Source organism: Crotalus tigris, unplaced genomic scaffold, assembly GCF_016545835.1.
Source record: "Crotalus tigris isolate CLP2741 ecotype Arizona unplaced genomic scaffold, ASM1654583v1 scf7180000019004.2909048, whole genome shotgun sequence".
In the NCBI taxonomy this organism is placed as follows: domain Eukaryota; kingdom Metazoa; phylum Chordata; class Lepidosauria; order Squamata; family Viperidae; genus Crotalus; species Crotalus tigris.
This window is the reverse complement of record NW_024097319.1, coordinates 2,614,166-2,629,115: the sequence shown is the minus strand read 5'-3', so window position 1 is coordinate 2,629,115 and position 14,950 is coordinate 2,614,166. Positions and strand designations below refer to the sequence as shown.

Genomic DNA, 14,950 nt, shown 5'->3' with positions numbered 1-14,950 from the left:
CCTTCTGTTCCATTCTATTCTATTCTATTCTATTCTATTCTATTCTATTCTATTCTATTCTATTCTATTCTATTCTATTCTTAACATGGTGGAATGATTTGTCTCAGCAAAGAACTATGACAAAATAACAATCCATGGGACTGGAGGCCTGTATCATATAGGCTTTTTTCCATGTAGATTTTACATTATTATTTTCATTGTATTACCTTTAAAAAGAATAATAGGCTATTGATTTTCAGCAATTTATTTATTTATGAGACTTGTATACCGCTTTAAGTGCAAGCACTCTCTAAGCGGGGTACACCAGTAAGCAATGTGTATGTGTGTGTGTGTGTGTGTGTGTGTGTGTGTGTGTGTGTGTGTATATATATATATTTACATTGCCCCCAACAATCTGGGTCCTCATCCCCGGAAGGATGGAAGGCTGAGTCAACCTTGAGCCGGTGAGATTTGAACCGCTGACCTGCTGAACACAGTCAGCTAAAGTGGCCTGCAGTACTGCACTCTAACTGCTGCGCCACCTTGGCTCAGCAATTGTGTTCAAGAGGGGCTTAGAACCTTGGATTGTGTATGATGAAAATTAAATTCACAGAACAAGTAACTGAACCCCTAATCAGATACAAAGGTAAACGCGAGCTAAGAATTATTTCCCACAATGGAAAAATGGCCAGAAAAAGTAATGGAACTTGCAGAGATGGCCAAATTAACTGCTTCAATCAAAGAAAATAATGCATCCAATTTTCTTTCTAGTAGGGAACAATTTCTAGATTTTTGTGCAATAATTGAATCTCTGACTTTTGGATTTGCTGATTAGAAAGGTTTGTTGTTAGAGAAATAGCTAGCATATATTAAGGATGCAAAAATAAAAAGTTGAGGCTGTATAATGTTACCACTTTTATTCTACTGCAGTTAATAGGAGTTGAAAGCTAATGCCTTTTTTTCTTTTCTCTCCTTCCCTAACTTCCCACTTTCTTATTTTTACTTGAATTTTATATTTTTGGTAAGTTTAATAATAATTATACTACAAAAAGTCTTATTTTACAAGACGTGTCTTGCTCTTTTCTAGGGTGTCAGAACTTGAACATTTTATATGACATTAACACACACATACATATACTTAGCAGGTAACTCAGAATGTTTCCACCAGAAATTTATCAATAATTCAGTAAAATTAAATTAAGTAATTTGAACACTCACAGGCTGAAATATTTTGAGTTTTTTCTTTCCACTTGGATTTGCAGCTTTCTCAATACGACCCTTGATGCCTTGATCCTCAATGGACTTTTGTTCAATAGTTCCTATGCTGGTGAACTCTGTGCCATCACCTGTTACCTGTCCCAGCAGAGTTCCCTGTCGATCTGTTTCCGTAACTATTTCATCTTGCACTTGCAAAATGGTGCAGTTTGGGCAGATATAGTCTTCTCCATTTCTTTCCAGTAGGCGCCCACGGGCCTCTGAAATACCTACACAATTCCCGTGAAACCATTCCTCACATCTATCACAACAAATCATAAACCTTTAAAAAAAACATTAAAAAATATCAGTAACATATATCAAACAGATTTGGTATATGTAGCATGCCCTGCTGTACATATCTTTTGAAGTTAAATTAATTTAACCAACAAGTCATAGAAAAAAATTTTTTACTCCCAAAAGAGTACAACTTCTTTCTTTCTTTACAGAATTTAGTAAAAGATGAAATCAAGTTTTGGCTTATATTAGGATTTCTACTGAGGTGTCCACCCATTCATAGCTTTGTTCTCTTTGTATGCCACCTACATATATCCCATAAGAACAATGTTCCTATGGCCTTTATTTCCATTTTTGAAACTAGCTATTTTTTCTGCCAGCTTTGGCTATATAGCCTCTTTCTGCATTCAACGTCTTGAGTTTTTACTACGGTACAATACAGTCAGCGAGAAACCAAACTGTTTCAGAAATGACCTGAAGTGGCAGTGAAATTTAAAACATGCTATTGTTCTCATACATCTAAATTAATAAGCAGTTGTTTCCATCATCATTTAATTCTCCATTCTCCCCTTTCTATCATCACTATCTATAGCATTTGTTGGTAAAAGCACTAAGATGAAAACTGTGTTTTGATCTTTAATAAAGCATTCATTTAGAGCAGTGTTTCCCAAACTTGACAATTTTAAGGCATGAGGACTTCAACTCCCAGAATTCCACAGCCAGCAATGCTGGCTGTGGAATTCTGGGAGTTGAAGTCCACATGCCTTAAAATTGTCAAGTTTGGGAAACACTGATTTAGAGTAAAGTCAAATTTCTCAAATGTTTACTGGACCATATTATGAAATACTTTTGACATTATTTATAAAGAATACCTGTTGTTGTGAGGCTGTTGACAGATGCAGTAAAGCGTACTGGGGTCGTATACTTCTGCTTCCGATTTGCCCTTTGTGCATTCTTCAAGTTCATCGATGATCTGTGAAGCACATTTTATTTCTTTCTTAATCTGACCTGCTTCACTGGTTTCCTTGGAGACAGGCCCTTGTTCTCCAGCCTCAGCATTATCTGTAGCTCCTGGTTCTTGCTTTACAGTCATTTCATGCTTAATTTGGCTGCTGGTCTGGATATCTGCTGCCTCAGCAGGAATCTGTTCTTGATGTTTCTTCCTGAGTTGATTCTGCATCTCTTTCAGCGTCAGCTCCGAGGGTTTCTCTTCAACCTGTTTCTTTCTCAGACGGTTCTGCAACTCTTTCAAAGTTAACCCATCGCTATCGGTATCAGAGGTATTTTCCTCATCGTCTTCCTCATCGTGCTCTTTCGCGCTTCTACCTTTTCGAGCCAGCTGGCCTTTGCTGTCATTAGAACGGTTCTTTTGAGGTACGTTTTTTATATCAGGCATACTGTCTACACTGCCTTCAGAAGCAGTTTCGACATCGGTCACATGGCAAGAAGCGGGCTCATTGAAGTCCTCAAGAGTGGCGGGAAGATTCTTCCGCCCTCTGCGCCTCACGGTTGTGAGAAATTCTTCCACCCGTTCAGTACGCTTGGGCTGTCGTCCACTACGGCGAGGAGCCAGGTTTTGCTGCTGAGGAGATGCTTGTTCAGCAATGTCCATCTCGGCATCCCCTAAGCCTTCTCGCTTTGCAATGGTAGTTCTACGAAACCCCCACGTTTTCCTGAACTCCTTGCTAGTGGGTTTCACAGTTTTTTGTTCATCCTCATTGCTTTGTTCATCTTTGTCATCTGCAGCTAATAAAGGGAAAGAATGATGTCTTTTATAAATAGAGTATCACTTCCATAAGCCACAGCACACTGGGAGAAATATGGAATACTGCGAGTATTCTCTGTCAAAATGCTTTTAAGGGCATAATATATATATATATAGCCTCGCTTCACTTATAGTGTATGAAACTAAATATACCTTCTTATCCCATCATTAGAAATACATCCTCGACTTACAAACAGTTCATTTAGTGACCGTTCAAAGTTACAATGGCACTGAAAAAGTGACCATTTTTCACACTTATGACCGTTGCAGCATCCCCATTTACAGTCGGATGCTTGACAACTGGTTCATATTTATGACAGTTGCAGTATCCCGGGGGTCATGTGATCACTTTTTGCAACCTTCTGACAAGCAAAGTCAATGGGGAAAGCCAGATTCGCTTAACAACTGCAGTGATGCCTTTAACAAACGTGGCAAGTCGTAAAATGGGGCAAAACTCACCTGACCAATTTCTCACTTAGCAACATAAATTCTGAGCTCAACTGTGGTCATAGGTCGAGGACTACCTGTACCTCTTTGAAAAATTCAACTACCTGATGACCCCATTCTAATGTTTTTATAAAGGACAGAATTTGATTATTGTTGGGGGGGGGAGGGCTACTTCTGATTCTTGATGCCTGTGTACACAACCTGAAGCCGCATCATCCTTATCAGTAAGGAAAGTGCAGTCACATTACCACGGTCATAGTCGGCATATGATTACAACAGTTGACTGTCCTGGCAATAATGATCCAGAAAATATGAAGGGAGAATGCCTGATGCTGTTGTATGGGTATGTAAAAGTCAGTTTCTGAATGATAAATTCAGAGTTAGGGCTAAACTCCTATGTTCCCCTAGAACAGGAGTAGGCAACTTTGGCTCTTTTATGACTCGCGGACTTCAGCTCCCAGAATTCCTGAGCCAGCCATGCTGAGGGAAGAGAGGTTTCCAAGCTAAGCCATGCTGGCTCAGGAATTCTGGGAGTTGAAGTCCACGAGTCGTAAAAGAACCAAGGTTGCCTACCCGTCCTAGAAAGAATAGGTACTCCAAACTACTAGAATCCAAACCATTGAGTTCATCAAAAGCAGCCAATGCAGTGATGCAATTTTGGCATTCGCAGACTAAGCAAAAGAGTGGGAATAATGCTTAGCTCCTATTAAATTTTCTGCCCTAAATAAAATAATTTACCAAGAGAAGAATTTTCCATGTTAGACTGAGATTCCAGTGTCACAGATTCCAAATTATCTTCTTCCATAGTACTGATATTACTGTTCCAAAAAGTCACCTCTGAAAACAGATAAAAAGTAACAATCAGCATATGTGTATGTTTGTGTGTGAGCACATGCCTTCAATTCATGGGTGACTCCTGGCAACTGCCTGGAGAAGTCCCTGTAGTTTTCTTGGCAAGATTTCAGATGTGGTTGGCCACTGCCTCCTTGCTAGGCCTGACTGGCCCAGCGTCATCCAGCCGACATAAATGTAATTCTGATATAGCCTCATTTATTAAATTTCATTTTAAATAGCAAATTAACTACACAAGCATTTTAGTATCCGTTTCATCATGTCTATTAGAAAGATCCTAATTCTTAAGTAATTGGTCTATTATTAGAGTTTTTTAAATGCACCGTTATCAAATGTTCTGAAATATTTACAGCTTGTCTTTCAAAACAAGACCTGCATGAACAGGAGATAGGTTACAGTAAGTATACTGTGAAAGAAACACACATAACAAAAACATATTCTTAGTAAAACAAAGTCTTACATCCGCATTCTCTCTCCTCTCACAAAATTATCATAAATACTGAAGATAATTTAAACATAACTTGATAACTTGCAGTTTCCGGACATCTCCACTCTCTCAAAGGCTCAGACTTCACTGTTAATTTTCTAGTAAATATTTAGCAATATATTTCCTTACGTTACCATCATTTCTGCTTTACCTGATATGGGCATAATAATTGCTCCTAGTGGAAAAAAAATCCCCAAAATCACAATACCACCCAATCAGATTGCAGATTTTTTTCTATTTGTGACCCAGTTGTTTTGTGTCCCTTTATCTGCGGAATATAAGGGATTGGCAACCTATGGTCTGCATGATGAATGTGGTCATGATTATCTGACTCATAGTTGCAAAAAGAAATATATTCCTCTGGCCTGCGAGAGAAGGAAAGAGTGCCACCACCTCCTCACGTGACTTGTGGTTCCTCGCCAGCCAGTGGACCTGGCAGCTGAGTCTGAGGAATCAGAGGAGGAGGAGCCTGAAGTGACATCAGAGTCAGAGGAAGGCTCTAAGGAGCTCCAAGACTTACAGTCTGATGAGGAGCCTGGCCCCCTCTACTCGTGCTCAGGCTGAGACACAGCTGTGCTGGGAGTTGGAGTTGGACAGTGATGAATCACAGCTGGGAGATATCCAGGATGCAGGAAAAACCGGCAAGAAAAGAGAGTAGGACAGAGGAATGCAATGGGGTGCCTCCAAAGGCAAAGGAGAAGGCATTAGGAAGCCATGCCTTGGCTGCATACTAAAAGGGAAGATGTGGGAGGTGCTGGTTGCCGAAGGCAGCTTTGTGTTTTGTTTGAATTGTGTTTGTTTGCCTTAGACATCCACTCAGGTCTGTGAATAATAAAAGGGGATTGGCTTTTTCCTGCCGTTCCAGCCTGCTTGTTGGAGGAAGGGTTTCTCCTTGTGAGTTTAACAAGGACTTACATAGACTGGGACAGAACATGACTATTTTGGTGACAGCTTCATCTTGGCACAGGCAGAGCAATGAGCAATGTCCCCTGGAAATGGTGGTGGTAGCATGGTTTCTGGCCTACGGACAAGAAGGTAACCGATCCCTGCAGTACACTTTGCATCGTTGAACTCTAGTCCTTTATCTTGGGATCAAGTCATAATGAAAGATATGACTGCCTTTGGAAGCAGATGGAAATCATTATGCTAATGGTAGTTTGACAATATCACAGTGCCTGATTTGGCATTAGCAGATCTAGGGTAGTCCTACCCAAGATCTTGGGAAATGATTTCTGCCCTATAATGCAGTGTAAGTTTAATAGCTTTTGATGCTGGAAGCACTGAATACTGGGACCAGAATGGCACCTAATGTTTCTTGCTCATGATACGAGTTCACATACAACTTTTCTACAGCTTTCCACTTGACAATGCTAGGTTTTACCAATGCTCTCTCAGAAAACAGCTTTTCTCCTTTCAGCTTATAACATTGCTATCACATAACAAAACAGCATGCCACCCTTTCTCTCCCAATATGTCAATCATTTGTCCTCAGGTAGCCCTCAGTGAAATTTAAAACCTCCAATTTGGTTTAATGTCACACTACAATTTCTGAAGAAAAAAAAAAAAGGGTGTGGTACAGTATTATCACAACATGCAATTGACATTTTAATGAAAGGGTTTACCTTTGAAGGTGAAGAAAGGTTAACAGTACAGACGAATCCCGTCTCCACATTAAGCAAGAGAAACAGAAGAGTCTTCACTATCCTCTAAATGCTTTTTACCTGACACAGCATTAGAGGTTGCTGGAATTAGTTCTTCCTGTCCACTTAAGCCAAGGAGGAATCACAGGAGGGCAGAAGTAAATCAGAGTCATTCAGCATAATCCCAACAACAGATGCTATTCTGGAGAAGCCAGAAGAGTAATGGTCATCTGGATGCCATCCTGAAGACTCTGAAACCAGCAATGCTCCACTCGAAACAGCTGCCTGTTACAGGAAAATTTATTTATAGTTTTCTTCACCTAAATTACTGCTTAAGTTAGAAAACTATTAAAACTTTCATCAGTAGGTTTACTAGTTAATTTAAATACATTACAAGCAAGATGGGATCTAATACATATTAAGCATTTTACTAGGCTACAACAGGGGTGTCAAACTGCCGGCCCATTGGCCAGATGCATCATGCCAAAACCGCACCCAACCCATTGCCAGCAATGGAAAAAAAAAGCTGTGATACGCCACAAAACATCACATGACAACATTGCGAGTTTGACACTCCTGGGCTACAAGAATCACTTTATCCTTTTATCACTAATTTACAGAAAAGCAACCACTAAGACCTCGAGTATGTTTTTGGTATTAAAAACAATACTGGCATAATTTATAGAACCAAAGCAAAATATTACACATAAAATACATGTTCACTCAATTCAGTAAATGATTCTCAGAATAATCTGTGTTCCAGAGGATTTGTCTTTAATTACTGTTGGATTTCTTATTTCTAAACATTTGTTTATATGGCACCAGCTATCTACCTCTCTGCTCCCCCCAGCTATTATTAATGTAAATGTGGTATTTCCCAACTGACAAATCCCAGCCACCACAAAATCAAACATCTGAAAATTCTAACCCATTTCCCTTAAAGGGATAGCACAGGAAATGTTTTGCTATTGACTTTTGATATTCCCAGAAAATTAGCCACATTTTAAACAATACCCTGACTTTTGTATTTTGGTTCAATGGCTACTGAACAACACCCTTAGTTATTACAATGTTTCCCATTTATTTGTAATATTTTGTAGTTGCCATCTGGATACAATAAATTTTAACCTAAAATTAACTCTAAAATTCACCCAATTATATTTCACAACTGGCTTATTATCCAGTAATTTGTAAGGTTAAAACAGCCATTTTCCTCTATTCATATACATTGTTTTCACATTAAAATGTGCTGCATGATGAATAAATCCACACTGAAAGCTATCTAGATATTATGAAGGATAAACCAATAGAGAAAAGACAGGATGCTCTTGCTACACCTGAAACAACATTAAGGTACTGGATACCTTCACTAAACTGCCTTGTGGTCCACTGCTTGAAGCAGTAACTACATCCCAGGAATCAGAGGTTGATGTCTGAAGAGATTCTGAGCTTAAAGAGCTTCTTTCCACGATGCTGCTTTGTAATAACCTCTCAATCTCCCTGTTCAGAATCTCCAACTCATCACACATCATGCAATTTTAAAAAATCTGCCAGAAGAAGAGGGAAAAATTGGCTAATCATTTCTTGTTCAATTCACACACACGCATGCACACACAAACCTTTACTTTGCATAATATACAATTCAGAAAGAATCAATGGAACTTAAGGCTATTTATGCTAAGAAACCTACTCATATTTTACTTACATCCCTATCATGCCTCAGTCTGAATAAAAACAGACATCACATCAAGAGCAGCTAGCAAACACTGACTTCTTTTTTGAAGCAACAAAGAAAAGAAGGTTCTGCCTTCATCTCTCCCTTCAAAAGTGGAATGCAAGAAAATAGGCTAAAACACTGCAGCACACAAAAGCCTCTCCATTTCCCATCTTGTAACTCATTCCTGAAATATGTATTAAAAAAGAAAACAATTCACTCTGCATGGAGTAATGGGAAGCAGATCCCGATTACCCACCCATTCCTTGCAATGTCCCTTCCCCAACAGCTTCTACTTGTGTTGTTAGAATAGGTCTGTGAAACTCCTTGGAGGATAAGAACTACACCCATATTTGAATCTAATTAATTCAGGTGGCATGGCAACCTTGTGGATTTCTGTTTTAATTAATATTGTAAGAAATCACACTTCAGCAACTCTAAAAGTAAATCTGAAAGAAGAGTATTGTTGGCTGCCTTTAAAATAGCAGAAAATGGGGAAATTACTCCAGTTGAAGCTAATTAATGTATTACAAAAATAAATGTAGATTCGTAAGTATTTCATTCATGTATTTAAATTTGTATCACTATAGAAATACATGACACAATGCATTAATGCAGTAATGACTGAGTGGCATTGCAGCTTTGAAATGCCAAAGTGATTTCAGCCAATTTTCATTCTGGAATGGATCTGCTTTTGAATTTGTCACACTAGCCAATGCTTTTTAAAAAGAGCCACTCATACTCTTACTGAACTCTAGTTTATGGCAGACAAACATTTTGATAATGGAACATTTAATATTTAGATATTTACTTAAATATTTAATATTTTGGGGGACTAGACTGGAGGTGGTGGAATCAGCTCTATGTACACAGCCAGTATTTTTTGCTGGAGGCTGAGAAAACATCTGAACATTTCTTTATTTTTCCTTTCATTATCCTGAGTCTATACTGAATGTTATAGTTTTTATATATCACCTATCTCAAAATGGTGGGAAGCCATGGAAGGAATTGCTCTGTATACTCACTCATGATCTCATAAATGATACTGTTGATATATGCCTTATGGAACTGAACCAATCGTATTTGGCCCCAATTTTGCTAATTTAATTTTACTAACACAAAAGCTATCCTTTTGTCACGTATCATAAATCTCATATGCTTCAAATACTAGAAATAGCAAATTAACTTGAAATATTATTTAATTACTATTATTTATGACTACAAATATTTTTCCTACAATATTTTTTAAACTACTACCAGCATAATATGTTATGAAGGGTAAATACTGCATCTTCAGCTTTAAGAAAACAGGACATGAGTGTCTTATTGGGAACATCTGGAAGACGACAGTAGACTTGGCAGACCTGCATCACCCTTTTCTCTTCCATTTTGCAGCTAACAAGCAATAAAACGTTAGGGAGAACATGATTTCCTTGTGTTTTCTACATAGCCATGGATTAAAACTATACCCTTTACTGAAGCGGTCTTCAAACTTGGCCCTTTTATGACTTGTGGACTTCAACTCCCAGAATCCCTCAGCAAGCATGCCTGGCTGAGGAATTCTGGGAATTGAAGTCCACAAGTCATAAAAGGGCCAAATTGGAAGACCCCAGCTTTACTGTATTTCTATTAACAATGTTTTCATTAAATGTAATTTTAAGATAATTATACTTAAACCTACTCAATATTACAATATTACTGAAACTCAAATACTTTGGCCACCTAATGAGAAGGAAGGATTCACTGGAGAAGAGCCTAATGTTGGGAAAGATTGAGGGCAATAGAAGAAGGGGACGACAGAGAATGAGATGGCTGGATGGAGTCACTGAAGCAGTAGGTGTGAATTTAAATGTACTCCAGAAGATGGTAGAGGACAGGAAGACCTGGAGGAACATTGTCCATGGGGTCGCGACGGGTCGGACACGACTTCGCAATTAACAACAACAACAACAACATTACACTGTTCAAGGTGAGTAGATCATTTATTTATCTACTTACTTATTAGATTTAATAGTGCCTGACTCCAGAAGGACGGCTTTTGGTTTCCTTATACTATGAAAGTACTAATAGGTAGAAGAAACCATGCAAATCAAAACAAACACAGTCCAAATACTACTCAAAACATACTCATGGGCTCAACAGCTCCCCTTTGCTGGGCCTGGAAAAAGACTGTTTTTTAAATAGTTCCAGAACATTAAATGTTTCCAGGACTATAGATTTCTGGGGTGGTGCTATTCCAAGGAGGGTAAATACTGCAACAGAGACGACAAACTTCGTGAATGGCAGTTTATTGGAAGGTGTGCACATCACACTAATTCTTCCTGATCCGAATGGAAAGATCTGGTGTTAAATTATAAATTTAAAAAAATCACAATTTCTAGATATGCTAAACTACAAGTACCATAACTGATACCTAGAAACAATCCAAGGGAAGGCCACTTGCCATAAATAATGGACTAATATGAGAGTGATACTAAAAGTTACTTTAATCATAAAAAGAAGTCACTATGATTACAGGTTTTCACTAAACCCAGCATCTATAATACTCTACATTTGATTGCAAATACCATTAGCATGTATTTTAGGTTGCCTGCCTATATTATATTAAGCAATGTGTCCTAAGTCTTTCAAAACAATTGTTTTTTTTTCTGGATTTGCAAATATTAGAATACTTGTCATGTAAACATTTCAACATTATTTAAAAATAAATACTGCAGCTGAAGTGAAACAGGGACTCTGGGGTTCATACGAGGAGAACATAGCGACCAATGGAAAAAAATTGGTTTTCAAATTTCTAAGTGTTTATGAAGAATCCAATATATTAATTCAAACCAGACTGAGCAAGTCAAACAATGCAACTCCCTTTGTCTATCTTTTCCTACTTATTCTGGTAGTGCAGTGGCTACAATGCAGTATTGCAGACTAACTCTGCCCACAGTCTGGACGATCCTGAGAGGCTCCAGGTTGACTCGGCCTTCCATCCTTCCGAGTCGGTAAAATGAGGACCAGGATTGTTGGGGGCAATATGTTAACATTGTAAACAGCTCAGAGAGTGTTGCAAAGCACTATGGGGCAGTATATAACCTAAGTGCTAATGCTAGTGGTGTGCTATTCTTTTCCACAGTAACAATAACAATGAATAAACATAGAAAGATCAATGTTTTGGTTAGCCAAAGAGAGGCATGGTTAAATTGCTTTCTGACATTTCTCTCCCCCTCAATATTTTGAAAAAGTTAAGTTTCTCTCCAACTGGGAAAGCAGAAAGAAAATTTGGTGAAGTTTATTCAATAAATGTATAAAGTATGTGGATGTTAAAAATTAATTAATCTGGTTATTGGAATGCATCATGTAGGCAATGAAGGAGCCACCTTAAAAAAATGGAAGGGATTAAATAGAGACGTATCAAATGCAAAAGAATGAATATTTGTTATACAGGGAACTCAAACCAAAAACCTTGCACCAAAAATGAAATTTTGTTAGTTTGGTTACCAACAGCAATGTAACTGAATGTAACACCCAAATCCAGAATTAAACAATTAAAAGTGCAAGATGGCAGCCATATAAGTGGATATAGATTGATCTAATAAAGAAATAAACAGAATTGAATAAAGTCCTATGATAGTCTTAATTTTTAATATTCCCTTAAAAATTGATACAGTACTACAACATCCCTAACAGAATTACTACTGCAAGAAGCATGCCTCAAAAACGACAGCATGGAAACATAAGGAGAAAATGTCTCCAAATTCATAGATGGGAAGCATTATCAGAAGCAACTAAAATGACAGAGACTTTTCAGATTCCAAATTCTTTCTCATGTACGTGAATTAGAAAAAAGAATTTTTTTTACTGCTATTATCTGTACAAATAACACTATCTGATAAAGAGATGGAGAGCCTGTTGAGTTTGCCCAGGTACTGAGCAGAATCAAGATTGTACCTAAATCTTGTTTCATCGACTGGATTGTGCAGATACAACATGCCTTTTTTTTCAGCTGGCTAAGGAACGATGTGGATTTGGGCAGTAAAAGATGGTTACATAAATTATCTCTTAACACTAGTTATTCTGAAAGTACATGGTCTGTATAGCATTAAGGCAGTATTTTATCTGTACAAAATATTATTTAAAGCTGGCAAGAACAGCCGTCAGTATTAGCGATGCTCCTGGGCACCAATGTAACTAATACAAATACATGCAGAATCAGTTGGATAATATAAGCACCTCCACTGTAATTTAGCTCTCTATAATATATTTATATTTAAATATTGAGAAATAAGACAATATGATTGACCAGAAAAAAAACTTGAAAATTGAAGTCCAGCTAAATCAAAACTACAAGTGATGTAAAATAGTGCAGGAAATCACAGTAAGAATAAAAAGACAAGCATATTTATTTATTTATTTATTTGTTTGTTTGTGACTTATATACCGCTTTAAGTGCAAGCACTCTCTAAGCGGTGTACACCAGTAAGCAATGTATGTATATATATACATTGCCCCCAACAATCTGGGTCCTCATTTTATCTACCCCGGAAGGATGGAAGGCTGAGTCAACCTTGAGCCAGTGAGATATAGGTCAGGGGTATCAAACTCAATTTCATTGAGGGCCTCATCAGCATTGTGGTTGCCCTCAGGGGGCCGGGTGGGTGTGACCAGAGTGAGTGCGGTCTACTGTGTGGGTGTGGATGGAGTGGGTGTGGCCTACTGGGTGGGCGTGGCCAGCTCTAAATCATTCGCATCAAGGGTGCCTGTGGGGGCCTGGGCAGAAGTGGGATAGATCTGAGGATCTCTGTCAGAAGGGGGTGGGACCAGGGCAAGTGCCAAGGCATGGTCCATTGGAGGAGCCTCACTGTTCCTCTCAGGCCATGCGGGAGGAGGGGCTTATGGAGCTAAGACTGAATGCATTTCAGCATACATGGCCACCACAAAATTGTACATTGGCTCCCGGCCAGCCTGGGCCAGGGCTAAGGCAGAGGGGTCCATTCCCTCACTGTTTCCAGGATGGCTTTGCGGGCCACATGAAACCACTTCGCGGGATGCATCTGGTCCCCGGGCCTTGTGTTTGACATGTCTGATATAGGTCCATGAAAAACTTTTAAAATTAACTAGTTTTTCGACCAAAATGGTCATGGTGTGAACATTTGAGTGCTCCTTAAAGCAGGGAGGGAGGAAAGATAGAATAGCATAGTTACCAAATTTAAAAATCACTGCTCTCTGAAGTCTTAAAGAAATGAAATCAATCTGAGAACAACAAACAAACATCAAACCAAAACTTAAGTAAGGACAGATTATGCTCTAGCCTTTTAATAAAGCTTCTTTGATCTACATTATGGTCTTTGGAACCATAAAAAGATAATCCACTTCTGAACTGTAACTGGTTTTGACTCTTCCTGTCTACTTTGTTCCACACAGTACTTCCTGCTGAAAACAAGCCAATAATACAGTAATATTTATAATCCAAGCTTCTTTTTTTTTAATTTTTATTTTTGACCAACAAGACAAAACAGAACAAAGCAAAACATAACACACATACACATACAATATATATATACTCCTTTTTTTACAGCAATTACGTAACGGTAATCTTATATTTACATTTCCCCCTTATTCTTCTTTAGAATATATAATGTATAATAATGTATAATAATAATAATATGAATTATTCTTAGTAAGAAGTAGAACATGAAGGAAGAAAAATGTAAATAAGAAATAACGGGGCTATAAGGACAAATATTCTAAAGAAGAATAAGGGGGAAATCCAAGCTTCTTTTTATACATATACACAGACCCAATTTCTGGACAATTCCTTGTTCTTCTGGCATAGTATAACTTAACAAAAGGCAACACTTACGTGAAATTATCTGGGCTCAGAAGCTAAACCTAATTAGGCCAAATCAGAATTTGGAGGAAAGACCATAATAGAATACAACCATTGCAGTTTAAACCAAGAAATAAAAACAGATGGTGACTAACCGGCCTTACATAGTTGTCAAGAAAACTGTGACTATTAGTGTCCATGTAGTCCCTAGGAGTCAAACTTGATTTAAAGGAGACTGAACGCTTTCTCCTACAATCCAGGGGAAGATAGATACTATTAGGACAAGTGACAAATTTATTAAACCTAAAAAGAAGGGGAGAGGGAATGTCAGAAATTGCCACCAAAAACTTCTAGCCATGTTTATTTATAGCTGCAAGAAGGAAGTTCCATAAACCTAGATTCATTGCTACCATATATTAGTTCATAATAAAAATTAACTATTTCAAACAATTATTGCTTATCTGGAAAGAATAGGAGGAGGCTGTGAGACTTTTCTATTTTTGAATTCCAGCATTTTTCTAGAGTCCAGTTCCCACTGAGGTATTATGTAATACCTAAACATAACTAATTCTTATTTGGAAAATAGGAAACATGATACTTAAGGAACTTTTTACAGACTAACCATATAGGCATGTTTAGGTAATTTAGTAAGCATACATGTAATACATTTCATGCTCATTGAGTCCAGCATAATTGTTGAGTTTTCCACTCCTTCCTTCCTTCCCTGCTCCCTTCTCTCTTGCCATAATTCTAACTT

At 38.0% G+C, this 14,950-nt stretch overlaps 1 protein-coding gene across 1 annotated transcript in view; it reads right to left on the bottom strand.

The window, feature by feature from the left end:
• DIDO1 (death inducer-obliterator 1) overlaps positions 1–9,883 on the bottom strand; it is a 48,906-nt gene extending 39,023 nt beyond the window's left edge. Inside the window, 6 exon segments of the mRNA XM_039358167.1 lie at positions 1,198–1,516; positions 2,343–3,216; positions 4,421–4,519; positions 6,743–6,796; positions 6,799–6,946; positions 8,026–9,883. Of these exon segments, the coding sequence (XP_039214101.1) occupies positions 1,198–1,516; positions 2,343–3,216; positions 4,421–4,519; positions 6,743–6,796; positions 6,799–6,946; positions 8,026–8,193 (1,662 nt within the window). The 5' untranslated portion in view covers positions 8,194–9,883.
• Positions 9,884–14,950: the final 5,067 nt, after the last annotated feature.